This window comes from Odontesthes bonariensis, chromosome 14 (genome assembly GCF_027942865.1).
Source record: "Odontesthes bonariensis isolate fOdoBon6 chromosome 14, fOdoBon6.hap1, whole genome shotgun sequence".
Taxonomy (NCBI): Eukaryota; Metazoa; Chordata; class Actinopteri; order Atheriniformes; family Atherinopsidae; genus Odontesthes; species Odontesthes bonariensis.
In genome coordinates this window covers 14,085,104-14,105,649 of record NC_134519.1, presented here as the reverse complement: position 1 = coordinate 14,105,649, position 20,546 = coordinate 14,085,104, and the positions used below count along the sequence as shown (strand labels likewise).

At 40.8% G+C, this 20,546-nt stretch overlaps 1 protein-coding gene across 1 annotated transcript in view; it reads right to left on the bottom strand.

The window, feature by feature from the left end:
• insra (insulin receptor a) overlaps positions 1-20,546 on the bottom strand; it is a 47,637-nt gene extending 27,091 nt beyond the window's left edge. Inside the window, exons 1-2 of the mRNA XM_075483028.1 lie at positions 19,365-20,546; positions 10,512-11,060 (exon numbers count right to left, since the gene is read on the bottom strand). Of these exons, the coding sequence (XP_075339143.1) occupies positions 10,512-11,060; positions 19,365-19,452 (637 nt within the window). The 5' untranslated portion in view covers positions 19,453-20,546. The remainder of the gene's footprint in view (positions 1-10,511; positions 11,061-19,364) is intronic.

Below are 20,546 nucleotides of genomic sequence, written 5' to 3'. Positions count from 1 at the left end.
AAGAAGAAGCTCCCAGAGCCGAAAGAGAGATCCTCAATTCAGTATTTCTGCCCAGCCAATAAAACCTAAAACCCACAAAAAAGTGCAGAAAATTGCAGGCTTTTATTACTGCAATACAGCAAGAAAACAACTATTATCAACCAAAGCACGTATGCAAATACAATGTTGTATGATGAATCACTGCACAGTTTGGACATTTTAGTTAGCATAAATTTTTATTTTTTTTTTTAACTATAGAAGAACAAGTGCATTGTCAGAGAAAACCAGATCATCTCCCTAAACACAGACAACGCCTCAACCTGCAACCAAAACAATAAAAACTTAGGTAAAATCAAGTGGCGTGGACGTGACTTCATAAAAAGCAACGTCTGATTATCGGGTTTATTTGTCTCATTTTTCCTGGAAACCACGTGTCAACTGGTCTGACTCAACAGCAGCAGGGCTTGGTTAAGATGACTCGGGAGCAACAGGAACCGTAAACAATTTCATTAACCAGCTCCAGCCTCCGTTAATAGAACAAAAACACATCAACAACATGGAAAAGCACTTTTTGTTTTTAATGTCTCCCTGCCACCTCTGTCATCCGAAGGCAGGATATCCAGTTTGTCCGTGACTGGAATAGAAATGATAAAGACTGTGCTCTCATTGATGGCCAATTACGATGCTGTTTGACAGGCAAATGACGCACGCCAGAGCCTTGAATCTTCATTTCCTTCCAGTGCAAGGTTGAAAATAATCTCTACCTCAATGGTTGAATTTAACTACCGGTCATGACATCAAATGCATATATGTCATTAATGTGACGTCACAACGCTGTTTTCTGAATTATAACCAGCGCTTTTGACCTTCTTACCAAGAAGAAAGTAAACACAAAGTGTTAGCAGGAAGAGAATAATCACAACACCGGAGTTACACTGAAAGGTCTATTTAATTTGCTTTCTTCATAAGGACATTAAACTCGCTTCATTTGAAAAATGGTTTAGGCTGTTAATGGATAAATGAAGTAGGCAGACCTTTTTGTGCAAAAGCAGCTTATAAATAAGGTCAAACCAAACGAGCCATTTTATCCACAAACAAGTGAACCTTGAATCTGTCAGACTTGGCAATCAGAAGGGAACAGCTTCTGCTGCCTTTTAACTATAAAAGAAAACAATATTTTCAGAGAGCAACTCGCAACAGAAAGGAAGAAAACAAAAAGGACACCTACTAAAAGTCAGTTAACAATGAGCAGCTACAGGTGTGGTCTTGCATTTTGGATGTACGAAATCATTTTCTATTTTTGGATTCCACGATTGATTATCCCATTTTTCCTTCCTCGGAGCACAGAAAAAAAAAAAAAAAAAAAAAAAAAAAAAAAACATTCACTCACATCCTGTAAGGCACCGAGATATCACAACGCTATATATCCGGGTCCCGCAGACAAGCTTTCCTTCACAAAACACCCATTTGTCATCAGTAATGCTACGTGATGTTTTTAATTTCTACATTCACTGCAGCCTTGAATACAAACAACAGTACAACTTTTTGGGCTTTGGTCCGACGCATCGGTACCATTTCATGAAGCGAGGTGTTTTGCTTTTAGCCACACTGCACTCTCAAGTGCACACATACAGACGATTAACCACTCTGAAAAGGGAAAAAAAAACAAAAAAAAAACACGAACCATGGCACAAATACAAAATACTGCCATGGCAACGCAAAAATGATTTACCTTATTCATACAGGCCATCCTGTTTAACAAGAAGAAGAAAACAACAAGAGACTTGTAAAACATCTGCATGAAAGTTGCGTGAAAGCAGATGGAGACACGTGATTAAACGAACATTCAAACAGCAGCGAGTTCTTTGAAACCCGACGGCTATGGTGAGTGTGAGCGTGTAGAGCGGCCCCGCTTTAACAGATGCCTGAAATGTCTGGGATTCCATGGGAATGGCTCCAGTAGCTGAATGGAGAGGGTTTGCAGGGTGCAGCGCCACAAGACCAAGTGCCAAAGAAGTTAAGTCAGCTCACAGAAAAGGACCCTGTGTGCGCGAGTGTGGGGGTCTGTGAGTTTAGCTTCAGGCTTGTAGAATAGCACTCTGCATAATTAACCCAGAGTAGCACCGACTGTCGAAGCCGAGGTAAAAACAAGGAAGCCTTCTTTTTTTTTCTTTTTTTTTACTTGCAGACATTTTTACTTGCAGAATCTTGTCTGGCTCTTTTTTCCTCTTGACTCAAAACCAAAGTTTTGCTAAAGTAACTGGGTCAAAGAGTCCAAACACTGCACTACAGAGTGAGTTATTTAAATTGGGTTGGAGGGTTCCCCAACAAGAAGAGTAAGTTATTTTTTCCCCACCTCCTTAACATAACTACGACAGCGGTGTACATGACAAGTGGGTAAAACACTTAACTGGTGTGCATTTCAAGCACTTCCATAAGTGATTGAAATAAAAAGCTATTTCAGTCCAATTAATTAAGATTTGAGGATTATAAATCTAATCTCATATACATCCAATCCCCACTTTAATTATTGTTTCTTGGACTTTTTTGTTTGTTTGTTTTTGTTATTCTAACCCATTTTGGTGGTCTTTTGTGTCCTATTTGCACAAAAAATAACTATTAAAAAAACCTGCTGCATAACTAACGTATAGCAATAGAAAGAAAAGAATCTGTTATCTGAAGGAAAAGAACCAAGAACTGAAAAACAAATAGCTTACAGATGAGTGGAACACACGTCTAGCAGCACGGAAGACAAAGAAGGAAAGAAAAGGAATTCAGACATGATGCCTGGTCTGTGTGACAGGAAAACTCAGCTTTTAGACTAAATCTATATTCCATACCTTGCAATAAACTCGCTGCCATATCCTGCACAAAGTTTAGAAGAGTAAATTACTTTATACCACCAACTTTTCAACTCGTGATTTGAAGCAGTTTTCATTCAGCTGAACAGCTGCTGAATCTCAGCAAGGACATTCTCGCATAGAAATCCGGATTGTCTACCGCCGACGTTTCAGTTTGAACACAATTTAATTTACCTCTCACTGCTGTGAAGGGCAACAACATGCAGAAAGCTGAGGATTTAAGCTTTATGGTTTAATATCAAATTGAACATAGGGAGTGACTGGCAGCCGTGGCCGAGAATGATGTGACCGTGGGGGAAAAAAAAAAAAAAAAAAAAAAAAACTGGCTTTGCTTTCAAATTAATTTTATTTTTAGAGGCCACACCACATGCAATGAATCCATAAACCTCATTGGGATATTGAGATTGGCTGTAACTTAAACGTCATGCAAGTATGAAATGATCTACAGTCACAGTCAACAAAATAAAAATGCCAATAAGGAACACGAGCCAATGGAGATAATATAAGGAGGTCTTGGATTTTTTCAAGGTTTTGTCACACCAGGAGTCACTTCCATCTCAAAATAATAAAACTCTGCAAAAATATCCTCCCATTTCCCCACAGACGGCTTCACGAGCAGCTAAGTTTGTCCTCCTTCCTGCCTCTCTGACCTCGACAGGTCACGCTTCAGTATTTTGGTCTCATAAATGCGTATGCGCTACCGGGGCACCCTAGTTCTCAGTGCCCATTCATAACTTCGGAGAGGAAGTAGATCAACAAAGACGGGAAACAATTGGGGAGAACACTCCTACACTTCTACAACCACTATTGTTTGGAGTGGAAAAGGATCGCGGCGCCAGCGTTGACCGTTGCGTGCAGGATCTGCAGCAAGGTCAGCAGAGAGGATATCTGAGGTGTACACTGAGGCGGTCCCATCCTTTCACCCTCTGTAGTAACCGGCGACCTCACTTTTCCTTCCGATACGGCCAGAGCGAATGACTGATGTGTTCATATCCACGATTACACCACGATGTTACTCTCCCGTTTCCTAGCAGCAAGACTAAACAATGGCCGTCCACTGTCTGCACACACGCAGAGGTTATGTCCCCGCGTGATTTACAACCTGTCTGTGTTACTGTCCAACGCGTACACACTGACCCTGACAAATCTCTGTCTAGCGATTGGTGGGGAGACATGTGACACGGGCACAGGGTAAATCTGGACTCTCCATATCAAGAGAGGTCCTTACCCGACCAGACTGATTCATAGCAATGCCCCGATTTTGAAAGAGTGCTTGAACCCAGCGACACGCTTTCTCAGCCAGCAGACCAAGTCGGCAACTATGGTGCTCGGACCAATCCAGTCACAGAGTGAGGTGTCTGCTAAGAGACATTCTCCATCTTAAGGGAGCTTATTAAATATGTAACAGAACCTGCAAACCCAAACACCGGAGATAGATCTTGCAGCGGCTGAAAGGGAAGAGCACGGCCCCCCTTGAGGGTAGATAATTAAGATCACTTTCAATCATGTGTGTAAAATACTAGCTTCGTGGGGCATACAGGCTCATTCACTGTGTGTCACTGTAGGCTTAGAGAAGGAAGACCGTAACACAAGCATTGATTACACAAAGAAAAAACATATCAAAACACTTTTAAGTCAAGTTGAAGCTTTACGATGAAATAAAAACTTCAACATATACTAAATACTTTCAATCACAGTTAAAGATCTACAAATCAGTTTCACTTTGTCCCCCCTAAAACAAGTTTTATTCAGTTATAGTGCGCCCTTGTTTATGATGGAAAAGAGTACCGGATATTACTTTAAATAATCACATTCTGTATCTGCCCCCACACATCTTCAGAGAATGTATCAATAATTCCAGTAATTCTGGTATAATTAATTCAACTGACAGATGAGCAGTGGATGGGAGGATGGATGGATTAAGCCATGAGAATGAATTCATTACTGTGAGTGTTTGCAGTATTATTATGAAAAATGAGCTTCCCAACTGTTGTTCAAAGCAGAGCGTTTTTGCTTTAAGTCCACTGTGTTAGACAATGCTTCTTTTTTAACCTATTTAATCCCTCAATTGTCTGGCAGATTTTTATGAAGCAGTTGCAGCTGTCATGCATACAAGTCCCTCTGTCGTCATTAATGTTAATGACTGCATCTGTTTTGCTCATTTGGGTGATGAAGAGAACTGGCAGTGTCTCTCTGTCACTTCTCTCTCTCTGAAGTCTGCCATGATATCACTATCAACACTGGGCACATCAGAGACACGTGGTTGTTGTTGCCAACGTTTAAACAAATTTTGAACAGAGCGTAGATTGTATCTGTATGTACGTCATATTTATCGTTTGAAAAAGTCCTGAGCCACTGCTTTTTTCTTAATATAATGTAAGGAAGACTTGAAAGAGGTGCAGCGATTTTTTTTAAAACAATGTGCCGACATAAAAGGAAATACAGTATGTAGAACAAAAACATCATTTGTGCTATTCTAACAAGTTTGAAAAACAATATTTGATCACAGCCAGAACCCTCTGAGACAAGCTTTCTTGTCATTTCTTTAAGTAGTCTTCAGGAATAGTTCTCCAGACATTTAAAGAGCTCTTCTTTGGATGTTGGCTGCCTTTTTTGTCCTGTTTTCTGTCAGGATGATCCCACACTGCTTCAATAATGTTGAAGTCCAGGCTCTGGGGAGGATTCATCCCTCCATTAGACCGGCTGTTACTAGTTTTCAGTCCACTTCTTGTGTCATTTGGTATACCTCAGCCTTTCACTCCCGGTTTCCCTTCCTTAAGAATGGCTTCTTGACATCCACTCTTCTGATAAAGCTTCAGTGAACAGTAGATGTATCAACTAAAAGGTCCAAATGCATCTCCAAGGTCCCGTGTCAGGGGACCTTGGACTGTTTCCCATTTCTAAAGGACATAACTTTCAGATACTGTTCATCTGCTGTAAATACTTTTTATGCCCTCCACTTTTCTTGTTTCCTCAAATTCTTAAGGTCACACAGCACACCATACCGATATATGTCAGGTTATAATTGCTGGGGAATTCCCTTGTTGGTGGAAACATACTATCATATGTCTGTCAAACTGTGATATCTCTGTCTTTTTCATAGATGCAACTAAAGAAATGGGAACTAAAGAAATGCGAACAAAGAAGCGGAAGCTGGTAACCAAGTGCCATAGGATAATATTTCAAATTCAAGTTGACTACTTATGTTGACATGTCACTGGTTAGGTGCCTTTTTATGCTTGAATGATTTATAGATCAGTATGAACTGGCTTAATCAACAACAACAAAAAACATTCTTCTGAAATGGTCAGGTACTGGAGTGGAATAAAAATGCATGAAAAAACATCCGATGCCAAATGAAAAACTTTCAAAGACTTTACGAAAACCTATAGAACCGTTGGTGAGACCACTTTAAAAGATGTTAAACGATTCAAATAAATGTTTGACTCCATTCAAGCAAAAAATATAAAGAATTGAGGGGTGGAAGGAGACTTCTGAAGTTTGTTATACTCTGACCCTCGACAGCCTCAGAGTATCAAGTAGGAGACTAGGACGTGTCCCTAAAACTCTAAAATCATATCGTTAAAGCTTTAACATACAATGACTGATGACCGCCGACTGAAGCGCAGATTTTTCTCAGATCTGGGCCGTTCATCAGGGATCTCCAACATTTACCTGTGACGTGAAAATCGGGCCTCAAATCTTATCGTGTCAATTTGGCTTTCGATTCCAGTCATCGCTGTACGCAGGACTCAGGCCGAGCGGACAACCTAACAGTCGAACAAGCAATGCCACATAAAAGAGACTGCCAGACATCATCAAATGCCCTTTATCTTCAATGAGTGTTGGCAAAAAAACAGTGCCCAAAAAGATATGCTCCAAAATGTAAAAGGGGAACCTCAAACATTTAACAAGCAAAATTCTGTTTACACTTCAGTGAGTGTGTGTAGAAGCAGTTATAATCACTCATTTGGCACCAGTGCAAACAAGCTGTCCGTGCGAACTATTCGGACGTAAAAAGTGATAGAATGAATCACTGTGCTGATCAGTTGTTGATCTTACATTAATCTATGCTGAGCTAGTCTCGCAAATAACACTTCAAACATCATTTGAACCTTTCAAATAGCTTACAAATATGACAAAGATGGAGAACAATGTTTTGATGGGTTGCTGAAATCTCGCATGTTTGTTTGTACGCTTGTAGCTAAATCTAATCAGCTTTGGTAATGAGCATCTCCTGCAACCTTACTTTGCCAGTTTGTTGAACGGAAGTTCCCAATTTGGTGTAAAAACGAGGGGGAAATTAGCAGCGGCTGCCTACAGAGAAGCTCAAATTGCTCCGATTATAGAAGCAGGGAAGGAAAATGGGTTGAGACTCCAAACATGGGACTTCAGCCAAACCGCGAGGTTCGGCAGCTTTGTTTTCGGTTGGTGTACAGACAACAGAGAGAGTGTGACCGGAGGTCAGCTCTGAAGCTCGGAGAGCTTAACCACTGCAGCTTCTCTGCTGCTAATGCAAATATATCAGAAATTCTAGTCTTTTAATAGAAAAATAGATTAAAAAGAATGAGAAAATATCTATCCCAGTGTGTATGAAGCATAAAAAACAAGTAATTCTCTCAACTTTAGGAAGCAGTTCCAGCATCTATACTCAACTTCGACACGTGCTTGTTCCTTTATCGAAACCTCTTAATCAGCAGGTCAAAGATGGCAGAAATTTGGAAACTTCCAGAAACACAGGGGTCTATAAAAAGCTCTAACATTGTAGATCAGGAGGACACCGAATACGCTGCACTCTGTCCTGTGGTTCTAGCTGGTACTTAACGGGTCTTTTCATGCTTTAGTGAAAGGAGGCAAGAAACCGCAGGTCCCAGACCACAGGACCACACGCCCTGCCTATGCAGAATGCCTTCCACTGATCATTTCTTGCCTGTCAGCATCTGGTCTTGATTCATTGTCACCAGCTGGTACACAATTAGGAAACCATCTCTGCTTGGAGGCTGCTTATACAATTACAATTTGACATCAGGACTTCTGAGCTTATTCTGCAAATAAGCATGTATTTTTGGTAGCAATGAAAGAGCAACCTCGGGCAAAGTTATTAGAGGAAAAACCGCACAGCCACAGAGGAACATACTAACAGGTCGTGATTGGCTCTACTATAACCTGCATGCCGCTAATGCTCTAAACAAACATAAGTAGGAGTTGGGAGAGGGCTAATGTTCTGAAAAACTGGTTTAAAAGAAGTTGTTCCACAATTAGAAGCAGTGTTGTGAAATGGTGCACCCATGCACAAAAATCTTCAAGGCACTTGAACTCTTTGACAGTGTGACATGGATGGGCTTCGTCTTTTATATTACAAGCCAGCATAGAGCAGGAGCAGACAAAGAGAAATATCACATGATGCTGGGTTTCTTCTTTACCTCCTCCACACACCAGAAATGACAACACGACAGTCTTTTAAGAGTAAAGATTCACAGACTGACTGGCGAAGTGTTGCAACATTCGAGTTCAGTTCAAGCTGCATTGACACAGATCTTGGCCTCCATGACTAAACCTAACACATGACATAGCTATGACATTTCAACATAAAAAGGACCTAACTATCTTGGGTCAAATCAACTTAAAGCCATTTTTTTGACATTCACTGTGACGATTAACCTTAAAGAGTTAACTTTGTCTGCTTTATTCTGAATCAAACGAGGCTGAATTTGTTGACAAGAACTGAGAAAATCTCACCAAAGAGATGCTAAAAATCACTAACAAAAAAGTAGGCTACATGACAAGAATGTAATATAGGGAATTATAAAAAAAGAAAAGAATCAAACAAGGTGAGGCTGCGTTTCAGTTTTATGCCCCTAAAATCTGGAACAGCCTTCCAGAAGATGTGAGACAGGCCTCAACTCTGACAATGTTTAAATCCAGGCTGAAAAAAGTTCTGTTTAGCTGTGCATATGACACCTGAAAGTATTTTATCTGCACTCTTCACTTTTTAATTACTCAATGATTATTTTAATGGGTTTTAAATTTCTTTCTTTTTTAATTTCTTTCTTTTATTTTTTTTTATTCCTTTTTAATGGTTTTATTGCCTTCTTGTGATTTTATGTAGCTGTGAAGCACTTTGAATTGCCCTGTGTATGAATTGTGCTCTATAAATAAAATTGCCTTGCCTTGCCAATCTTAACGCTGATGTCAGTGTAACAGGGAAAGTTTTAGATGTAATGATCCTCATCCAAAGGAAATGGAATGGACTGGATCTAGTCTTAAAGTCAAGTTCTTAACCTTGTTAACACATCCATAAGATGTTTTTTGTGTGTCTGAAAAGACAAATCGTGAGCGAAATCGGCCATCAGGACCGTGGTTGGAGGTATCTGCTTTGAACCTGCATAAAACCACTGTTCCTGACTACTTGTGGGATTGGGCTGCACAGCTAATTTGTATGAACTATGAGGAACCAAGGAAATTAGACGTTAATAATAAAAGGGGAGAATGTAAAAGAAGAAGTTAGCAGCGAGACTCTGCCAAACAGCAGCGAGCAGCTTCAGCTGGTCCCTCATGGCCTTGCTGAAGACGCTTTAATATCGACCCGTTTCTAATACTATTAAAAACAAAACAAAACAAAAGGAAAAAATATTATACTAGAAATTCCATTTGCATGCAACCTAACAAAATTCAGCCACTCTGACTGGTTCAAACATTTCCAGGTGAATTACCGCAGTATCTAAACTGGTTACAGTACAGCGTCGTGGAAGCAGGGCAGGCAGAAAAATTTATGTCAATTCAACTAAAGCTGTCAAAACAAATAAAGAGAGACGTCAAAAACCTGCGTGGCAACCAGAGTGGTTGAAGAAACTCGAGCAAAGCTCATGGCTAGATACACGGGACACCAAGGTATGAATAGAAAAAATAGATTAAAATTATATCACAATAGCCAGAGGTTTTTGATATATTGTGCAGCCCAAATCAAAACCTTGGACTTATTGGAGGGCAGGCTACATTTGACTGCATTAGGTTTAGCTTGGTCAACAAGGTAATTTGGCAGTTATGACATCTTTCGATGAATTTCAATTTTCAACCCTGCTTTCTAAACCAATTTTATGACCTAGTATCCGAAAAAATTCCAACTGACAGCCTTTCATTCACGTCCATGTGCTGGATTAGGCTGAGGTGGAGGCACAGACAGAAAGACTTCAGCTCTCTAACAAATAGGGATGCACCGACTGATTGGCCGGATATCAAAAAGGATTGACTTTCAGCTTGACCCATAACAAGCTTTACCCCTGATTTTCTTTTTGTCCTATTGTAAGTGAATGCACTAAGCCCAAAGGACTAAGAAATTAAATTTTTATTCTCCCTGGTCAGAACATGCATCATCCACAGAGCACTGTGAAATCAGATTTTCTTTTCCTGGTTATAAACACACCGTTCACGTCCATTTTGGACTAAATTTTTGGGATTTCTAGTGACAAAGAGAGAAGGCCCTGTAGCTTGAAGCAGGAAGTGATTTGTGGTCAGTGTGTTTTTAAAGCTGAAATGATACAAATGATTATATATGGGGTTGATTATAGTTCTTAGAAAGAAATATTGGAAATAGCAATCCTCTAATCATGGAGAATCAAAAAGATCAATTATATCAGCATTAGTACCGATTTACAAGAAAAGTCTGCTTACTTCTTTGACAGTGGTTCTGTGTCCAGCAGCGTTCGCTGAAGTGTCCGTTGATGGTGGTCGTCTGGCAGGTTGCCTTTCCAACAGCCGCTCCGGGGCACACATCACCACACTCTCTTTCGTTCTTGTTAGCCATGATATAGTTGTCCTCCACCGAGTCCAGGATCTTGGACCAGTCCAGAGTGGACAGGTAGCAGAGATCTGGGTTTTTCTCCAGTCGCACGGCTCCTCTGGTGATATTCATCAAGCTATGGAGGCCGAGCTCTCGCAGCTGGAGCATCTCGAACACCACTAGAGCATAGTTGAAGAACAGGTTGTTGCCTCTGATCACCGTCAGGTTGGGGAAGAGATCGTTGAGGCTCTCCAGGCCGTAGACTCTGAAGAGCAACAGGTAGTCGGTGACCACCATCAGCTTGGGGAAACTGAGGCCTCGGAAATCCTCGGGCTTGGTCCTGAACATGAGTAAGATCTTCAGGTGGCCTTCGATCACAGTGCAATTCTCGAGCGTCTGCAGGTTGGTCACATTGTTGCGGATGTCCTTGCTTGGACAAACTGGAAAAAAACAAAACAAACAAGGAAAGAGAGAGAGATTGTTTACAAGCCAAATCCTTACTGTGCATCGCTCAAAAAGTACTCAGCAGTAAACTATTAAACTGGCAAAACATAGGGATTTCAAGACTGAAATAACTAAACTGTGTTACTTTTAATAAAGAAAATGTTTTGGCTTATTCAGAATAAATAAACAAAACGATAAATCTTGTCCTTTTGCCTGCATAATGCAGCTGCTGAATGTGGCTGAGCAATTACACAACACGTCTGCTCTATTAAGGGGGAGAACTAAGGTTGAAGAAGTCAGACGTGGTCTCAAGACGGAAGGGGAAAAAAAGGAAACAACCTCTTGATAATTAAGAGGGGATATTTTACTGAAAAAATGCGGTTGTGTCTCTGGCTTTGAGGAGAAACAGACTGTCCTCAATGGCATTTTGTTTAGCAACCGCATATCTGGCTGTGGGCCACTGTCAAATAAGGAGCGCTGCTATCATTTGCTCATTCCCTGGTCACACTGTGTTGAATTGTGGAGCCAATTCTGAAAAACATTAGCTAATGTGTTAAAAATATTAGTCTGCGAGGCCAACTGAAGCACTAATGGTCAAGTATTGCACCAGTAGTAGATTTGTGGCCCAGACACACGCATCTTAAGTGATGAGAAACTCCCAAACTATCCTGTTGCGCAGCTGGGTTACATTTTTCTGTCTCGATCATTTCAAACTGTACTGTATCACAATGACGCAATACAAAAGAAACGGCTTGTACAGCTGCAACTAACCATTATCAATCTGAAAATTACTTCTACAACAAATCTGATTTTTTTTGGAGAGCCTCAGAATAAGTTTTCATATCAACTGTAGTACTCTACATTTAAAGTAGAGTCCCAAGACAAGGAACATGTAGTAGAGTAATAAAAAAAGGGGTAACTGACATTTTCTGCAAAAGAATATTGTCTAATATATTTACAATCAAGTATCTATCAGACTTTAAGTGTAAGCGGTTGAAATTTTTAGACACTCTCTCTTCTGTAAATCAGCCAAACTAAGGTCTGTGTGACCTTACATAAATAAAGATGGTAATAAACACATTTTTCTTTCTCTTTACAGGTGGAATGAGGAACATTCCTGTGCCAATTTTCCAGTTTACAAGTCCTGGGCCCAGCTGGAAGAGTGCAGCCTGGTGAGAAGGCTGCGTTAGTTTACTGCCTCACCCACCACTGAGCTGTGCACATCAGGCCCGCTGGTCAGCCATGTGGATAAGAGGTATAAACAGCCAAGTGTGCACCTCTTTTGGCAAGCAGCTCATTTTACACCTTGTGGTTGAAAACAGTACAAAGCAAATACGACACACATACAACCAAAAAGTGTCTCCGATTACTGAGCGAACCACGGGGCCTCACTCCATGATCCCAACTAGAAACCTCATTCTGTGGCCATTTATCTGTGAGGATCCGACTAGCAAAAGAAGCTCATTAAAAAGTACTTTTTATTTGGGCTAAACATATACCATGGCTATAAATCCCTTTCAGTCAACTAACGGTATCTGCAGCAAACGCAGTCGACTCCAAATCCAACAACATTTACAACTACAAAGAGCCTCTCTCTCCATCTCGTACAAGGCCCCACACGCAGTCAAACAAAACCGTTAAAAGAACAAACACGACTGAAGTGCATAATATGCAGCGACAGCGTTTCTATAGTCACAGAAAAGTCAAACAGCGGAGCATTAAGTGACCCTGTGGAAAAGGGGAATCATCACAGGGCGGCGAGTCCAAGCTCCTATCAGTGTACACTTTCAGCGCGGACAGTATTTTTAGCACCACATTCCCAGTGGAGAATCTAATACAGTCCAGTCGTACCGACAGTGGCTCACATTGGAAACTGGAACATAGCAGTCCTGGTGTGTAAGTGAGGAATTTCAGGGCAGCAGCAGAGGAAGAACTACCAACTGTCTTCTCTACTTGTGAACAAAAGTTTGGCAGAAGCAGGAGCTTCAACAACACAGTTTGTCATTTATAGTAGAACTCAGTCCATAACGACGTGTCGCAGCTCCAGCACACGAGACAAGGTCCATCACTGAATTGAAATTTTCCCTGTATTGTTAAGATAAAGAAAGAAAAAAAAAAAAACTGGGTACATCACAAAGGTTACTATGGTGACATGGCCAGCTCCAGGTCTCCATATATGTCCTGTTTCAACCAGACAAGACTGAAAACAGCCAAAGTGCACCGACTCATCAATTATAGTCATTAAGGGTACAGATATCTGTTCTGTTGACCGCGGACATCAAAAGCCTGCACTTCTGAAACAGATAAGCGTTTATGGTTAATTCAAAAAGAGCAGTTTGATCATTTCCTACTTCAGCATCACCGCGACAAGAAATAAAACTGTTAATAGTAACAAGAAGTAAACTAACCAGACAGGAAGGAAACTCAAAACCTCAAGCTTATAGCGGGTTTCATTTTGTTTATGTCACCTTTATTTTATCCGAAAATCCCTTGGAGATTAAAACCTTTTATATAAGAAAAACCTGGCCAGCCTCCCCACACAAGGAAAAAAACAAAATCCAGAATCAAAACGGCTAATAAAACACGGTCTCTGAGGAGTACCAGCTACGCGCCTCCATCACATTCTTTACGATCACTCTCCTTTCTAAAAGAAGTCCAACAGAAACTCTCTCTCTACCACGTTTTGTTAGAAAGCAGCAGACAGAGGGGGAACAGAAGATGGAAGTTTATCCTGTTGTAGTTGATAATTGTCTAAAGATCAAACAACCCTTTATGTTTAGGCACACTTTATACGTCACTGTAGTACCCTGTATTTGGATTTCTTATCGTTGTTTAAAAAAATGCTGGTTATAATCAAATACTATGACTTAAACTTAAAGAAACTGAATGCATTCTCTGGTCTCACTCTCTCTAAAAGGTGTCCAAGAAACTAAGCGTTTATCTTTGGAAGCCTTAAAAAAAAAAAAAAAATCCCACAATATTTGATTAGCTGTAATTTCAAGACAACGGAAAGCAGCTAAAATGTCTTAACAACTCACCAGCTTGTCAACTTAAAAGCTCTGCTACACGGGGGCACTTTTAGATCCAGCTGGTGATGTTTGAAAGTGGTCTGGTTCACATTAATCAGAACACAATCAAAGCCAATGAGCCATAAAGGAATTCTACACAATGCTGAACCTGAAGAAAATGCAAGGCCTGTAATGACACGCAACTGTGCTCAATATCAATCCGGATATAAACGTGTGTGAAAGCCCGACACGGATCACGTCTGCGCCGTAAGATGTCAACATGTTGAAGGTGTAATCACGTTGAAGCATCAGTGCAGAACACTTATGGTGTAGTTACCGAAGGGAGTCAGCTGTACACAGGGTGAGCTCAACTTTAAGCTCAGTAACACTAACCCACAGTGCTCTGCAAGCAGCAACAGGCACAAATGACTTCTGATCTCGAGGGGTAAATGTTTGGGGCGGGGGTGGAGGGGGGGGCAGTAGTTAAGAGTGGTGGTGTATGTTTTTTGCTGGTCTTGGAGAGAACTGAGGCCTCAGTATGTATGCAGGAACACAAACACTGAGCGATTGCAACACTTCCCTTTTCAAAGTTTCACAGTACTGTTGTTTCCCCCTCACAGACTAAATTTAAGCAAATATCAACCAAAGAAATACCTAAAAACTCATTTTCAAAGACGACGTGATATATATCCACTTTGACGGGCTTGTACACCTGATTTAAGGTGTTACTTTTAAACTACTCTACAAGAAAACTGAAGATTCTCATCTAAAAATGCTGACGTAAGGACTCAATGTTTATGTCACATGAACAAATGAGCTTAAAATCTCGCTGTTCAATAAGTCAGAATACAACCGAATAACTTTTCGCCAGATCTGAGGCAATTCCAAGTCGGATCGCATGTGTGAACACTCTGAAGACAAGACGTATGGTTTCTGACCGTGATACCAGAGGCTCACGGAGACTTCCCCGGGTTTCCGATCCAAAAATTTTAAATGTTTGGAATTCTGAAGCAGTCGGCAGGGGAGAGTTTAGGAGCTACAGCCAATGAGAAAGCAAGCGATGGGGTCAGAGGACACGACGGACGGAAACACAGAAAAGTTAAAAAAACATACAACAAACATGAGAGAGAGCACGGGGGAGAAACTCCAGTCTGCACAGGACACGAGAAGAATATGGCTGTATTAGACAAAAACACCCGTGTCTCTTTCATGTTTTCGTGCAGTATCATAACAAACTTGGGAGAAAGGGCCAGGGGTCTTCATCAAGCGGGTGAACTAATTAGATTGATTCAGATGCTCCGGGCGTTTCTGACGACCGACTGTCAGCCTGGTGTAAAAGATGAAATACGCTTGGTTCGGAGTAAAGGCCACCCTCAACTATTCTATATGGGCACAAATGAACAAGTTTAAGTTGATGAAAAAGAAAAAAAAAAGGTCCCGGGTCTTTAAATAGAGTTGCGCTGCGTATAACATAGAACACAAAGTTTCCTCTTGGGAATGTGTCATGTGTGTAATGTGGCTCTGGACCAAAGATCATTTGATGATTCAGCTGCTCACTTACTCTAACAGACGACTCTCTCTGTCGATTTGCAAGACAATCTCTTTTGTGTCAACAAAACCACAACCAAAGAATTTTTTTCTTTTCTTCATTTCACCTCATGTTAATCCGAAAAAAAAAAACCAGTGTGTCACACATCAGTAATTCAACACTAAAACGGCTAGTGTCACGCTGAACCAGCTAATGTCAAGGTAACCACCCAGACTCATCGTGGCCATTCCAAGAACTTTGATTTTGTGTGGGTGTTGGGGACAAAACTGGCAGTCGGGTAATTATTACCTCTTAGGTGTGAAAGGACAATAACAAGTATATTTCCTTCCAACGGAGGCACTGTGGAAGGTAAAGAACCTGACACAACAAGGTTTACTTGTCAGACGCATGTGGGAACAAAATGATAGATTGCAGGTGTGCCACGTTACTCAATTTTCAAGCAGTATGTAATTTTCAAATATGAACCCGTCACTCTGGATTCAAACAGTCATTGTTGAGTTTGACGAGTGTAAAAAACATTCTTTTGTGTACATGTCAAACACACTTATGAGTTTAGTTTTTTTTTTTTGAGAAGGGGGGGGGGGGGGTGAGACAGTTTTATCACCTTTACAATTTGCTGTCCCGGTCGGGAGGCGTAAATCAAGGCTTCCAGGTCACTGGATTGCTACCCGATTAAAAGCCTTGTTCTGTCCAGCGTGGTGCTCAACAACAGGGTGCCGGAGGCTTCACGGCGAGCCCCTGCTGTTAGACACTCTTGGTTAAGTGATGTGCTACCATGGCTCAACAACAACAGCACAACTCCATCTGAGACCTCTAAATCCTGCTTATTGTTGCACTGTTTTGTTGTTGTTTTTCTTCTTCCTCCAGACAGTTAAAATCTAAAAGCTGTTTTGCTTGGTACAATTATGAACATTAGCAGAACCTATTCAGAGGTATCTCTTGTAATTCAACTTTCATGTAATGTTACAACATGAGAGTTCAAAATTATAATGTATAGTATGAAATGTACAAAAAAAGGAGGACAAATATTGCAGTTACATGGACAAAATAGCTGTGAAATGTTAAGTGTCCCGTTGATGCCAAGTATATCAATCCAATTCACTTAGCCACTAAATATAAGCTTCCATTATTAAGTGAAACTTTCCATCAGGCTGAGCTGGACAGCGACCAACAAGTAGCTCAGAAGATTTCCTGACTTCAACACTGGTCAGTCCGGCTTATGAAATCTGCCAGTGTGAGGCCCAGGTTCCACTCTTCCCGTCTGTGGTTCATTCAAGTCTGAGCAGAGCAAGAAGGGGGCTGAAATGCTATTACACAACTTGTTCTTGAGTTATATCTCAAGCTTCTCGCTCAAACTGGTTTGATGACATAGTCCATTTACCCCTCACTAAAATCTGGTGAGACAGAGGTAAGGATGTGCTATGTCACCTTCCCACATAAGGCTAAACTACCATCATTTAATACAGAGTAAACTCATAGAAACTATGGGATTTTTATCATTTACTTTGATGAATATCGCATTTCCTGGGGTGTGTGCGATGAATGAAATGTGTGAAGTCACAATTACAAAGCAATGTCAGGCTCCACACTGTATGTGGATATGTGAGTGTGCATATGTCTTACACTGAATAAAGCAGGAGCTTGAGTTAATCTGTCTGGAACAATCAAATTGCCACATAACTTTGTTTATGTGCTTATGCCTTAGCAAACCGATGGGTATTTGTTTTTCTAACTGGCATAGGGATACCTTAACCTTCAGAATAAATAAGTTATTTAGTTGCTGAGGGTTTATTTTTCATTTCCCAAAACTGACCTCTAAAGTCTTATCATAGCATTAAGTTTGCTTTGATGTGGCACCGATCTCAATATGATGTAAAGGTCAAAACAAAACAGTGGCCAACTAAACAAGTGCACTTCCTTTCAACTCGGCAAAGCTAAGAAGTATTTAAACAAGTTATTCTGGCTCCACAGAGATGACGCCGTTAAGAAATGCATCTGAAAATCCGTCATTTCAAATCACCAAAACTCGAATGAATCATCGACTTTGATAAAGATCACATTTCCAGGTGCGTGTGGCAGTGAATGAAAAGTGTTAACGTCACATTTACACTCTCATTGTGCTGTGGACGACAACCGCAAATCCCAGTTTCGCTCCGCGTTTCTTCTCAAGTATAACCAATATTTGCTTTACGCTGAGACTCCAACGGTGTATAACAGTGAGTGTGTGCAGTCTTAGAGAAACGCGAAATGTCTCCAGGCGATGGTAAATGCATTCATTCATTCTTATCACCTGGCTCGAGGGAATATGAAAGGGATTGTCGGGAGCTGTGAGGAGAGCTTAATGTTACATTGCTGCACTGACCACAGCGACGCGCCAAAGCTTTCCATCTGCAACAACAACCAAACTCATTCTACCAAATTCTCCGACTACTTACTTAATTGGGACAAAACATTTTGTTTACAGTTCCTGCAGACTCGCACTGCCGATAAGTGCTAACCTTTGTCCCCTTCAATGCAGTCACTGCCTACAACACCAGTGCTGCAGCTAGCACGCCTTTATCAACCCACCATCACTAACAAAACAAAAAATCTGTACATGCCAATATTGCAGCAGAGTATCTGCACTAATCAGCAGCCTGCTTCATATTTCTCCGCATGTGAACTCTTTTGTCGATTCTTGCCTCAAACACAAAGACTGTCTTCTTTCAGACAAGTGTGAAGAAAACACGCAAAATGCACATTTAGATGTTTAATGCCCTTTGCCTGGTGATCGTTTATGAAAAACAGGGCATTCAGAGTTTGAAAAAAATAAAAAGCAGATTCACATATGTCAGGATAATGTCTTAGAAAAGTTGTAATAAAATAAAGCATAGTCTTAAAGCCAGTTATCCACTGTGATATCTACCGAAAGAAGACGAACAAACCCCTACACCCCCTATAAATAATGGTTTTCACTTCATTTTTCCCCCCTAACGCTCTGACCCAGAAATCTACAAACAACAAAACTTCTCAGTTTTACCCCCACCTACAGCTGTCACAGTCAGGGGCTGTTAATGCACCAGTCACAGTCTGGTTTAACGTTTTATTCTTAAAGATGTATTAAAAAATAGAGCTTTGACCATAGCTTCACATTTAAGATGTGCAAAAATAAAAGAGATACATCCACTTTGTGAAAACATCAGTTTCTAACAGTTCAACGTATAGTAAGAAAAACAGTGCTTAATACATTGTTCAGGTTTCTGTTATTTAGGACATCAAGATAATACCTTAATTTAATCCCCTATAAATTCAGGGGGAAAGTCAAACAGTTTTTTTTTTTCTTAATGTAGAAAAGTTTCACTGCGATATTCACTTTTCTACATTTTTACCCCACTGATTTGAAAAGCGTCTCTCTTAGTTTTTAAACTCGCATTAATTCCCTTTATGGATCATTGTTCAAATTATTTCGACGATAAATCCATAGATGTACGGCTACCAAAACAGCAGGATAATTTATTTAATTAATTTCCACGATTATCACAAAATTAAACAACCCGTTTCATGTTATAGACAGTGCAAATTCTCTCACCTGTTTGTTTCTACAGCTAGTGTGAATTTATCATTTAATGCTTGTAATATCGCATTGTGTTCCGTGCAGTCAAGGCATCTGAATTGTGCAAACAGCCACGTATCCAGACAATTTCACACACAAATAAAAACATTGATATTCACTGTGGTAAAATGTCAAAATTGCTGTTACTTACTCTCTCCATACGCTCGATGACAGCTCATCACAACGCAGACAGCGGTCAAAACAAAACACAAAGTCCGGAGCCACATAACTGACACCATCCACCACAACACCGACTAAAATACACAATAATCCTGGGCGAGGGGGGCAGTTCAAAATGCAGAAGATATACGTTCAGGAAACTGGTTTTGTTTTGCGGCGTAGGCCAACAGGTAAACAAAAATAAATAAAAGACATCCCGGAAGATGGGCGGAGGAACGTGTCCAACGTGTTCAGTCAAACACAAGCTAACGCTGCTGCTAAAGTTAGCCACTTCATGGGAAACCTCCACGAACAAACACCAGCACTGCGCACGGATGCTGTTGTTTTGACTTTAAAGTATTTGCCCGATAATACGGGGAAAATTGACTTCAGCTAGGTGCGTAAAATGATCGAAACCCGACTTCTTGGCTGAGTAGAAGCGACTGTAGGTGCTAGCAGTTGAGCTAGCTCTCCAGCTAGTCTGGCTCTCCCACTCTGGTCCAGGCCACAAGTGAAGTTTGCGCTGCTCTTCTGCAACCTTCTCAACAAAAAAAAAAAAAGTGAAACTTTAACAAACCCCCCCACTCAGCCGCAATGCACCTTCTTGTTAAAAAAAGTGAGAAGATGCATGCATAAAATCCTCTTTAAAAACGAGCTTTAATTGAATTTAGAGGGATTTTTGCTGCTGACTCGATGTTTGTGGCATGCGTGGCGTAACGTAAAGAGAAAAAAGAAGAAGAAGAAGTCTCCTGAAGTCCCACACGGAGCACAACACAGTCAAGTTTGGTTGTTTTACTGGAGGAAATCTTTTTGGGGGGCGGCTGGCCAGCTTGAAAACTCCTCTTAAGTCAGTGCGGAGATCTGTAAAGGGCTGACAGGCAGACCTCGCCGCGGCTCCGCTGCGCTCCACTCTCCTTTTCTGTTTGGGAATTAAAAATAGGAAAAATACACATGCTCCAACTTGTGTTCATGCTCGGCACGTTTGTTTGTTAGGGCAATAATAACTTTGCGTCAGGGGTGAGTTCAAAGAAGGAAAAAAAAAAATCCAAAACAACAAAACAGAGAGAGTTTAAATTTTTTTCCCCTTTTCTTCTACAGCCAGAGGTAGATTTTAGAGTCTCCCAGCTCCTGTACGATCCCCTTCTTTCCATCCAGTAAACAAACCCTGCCAGCG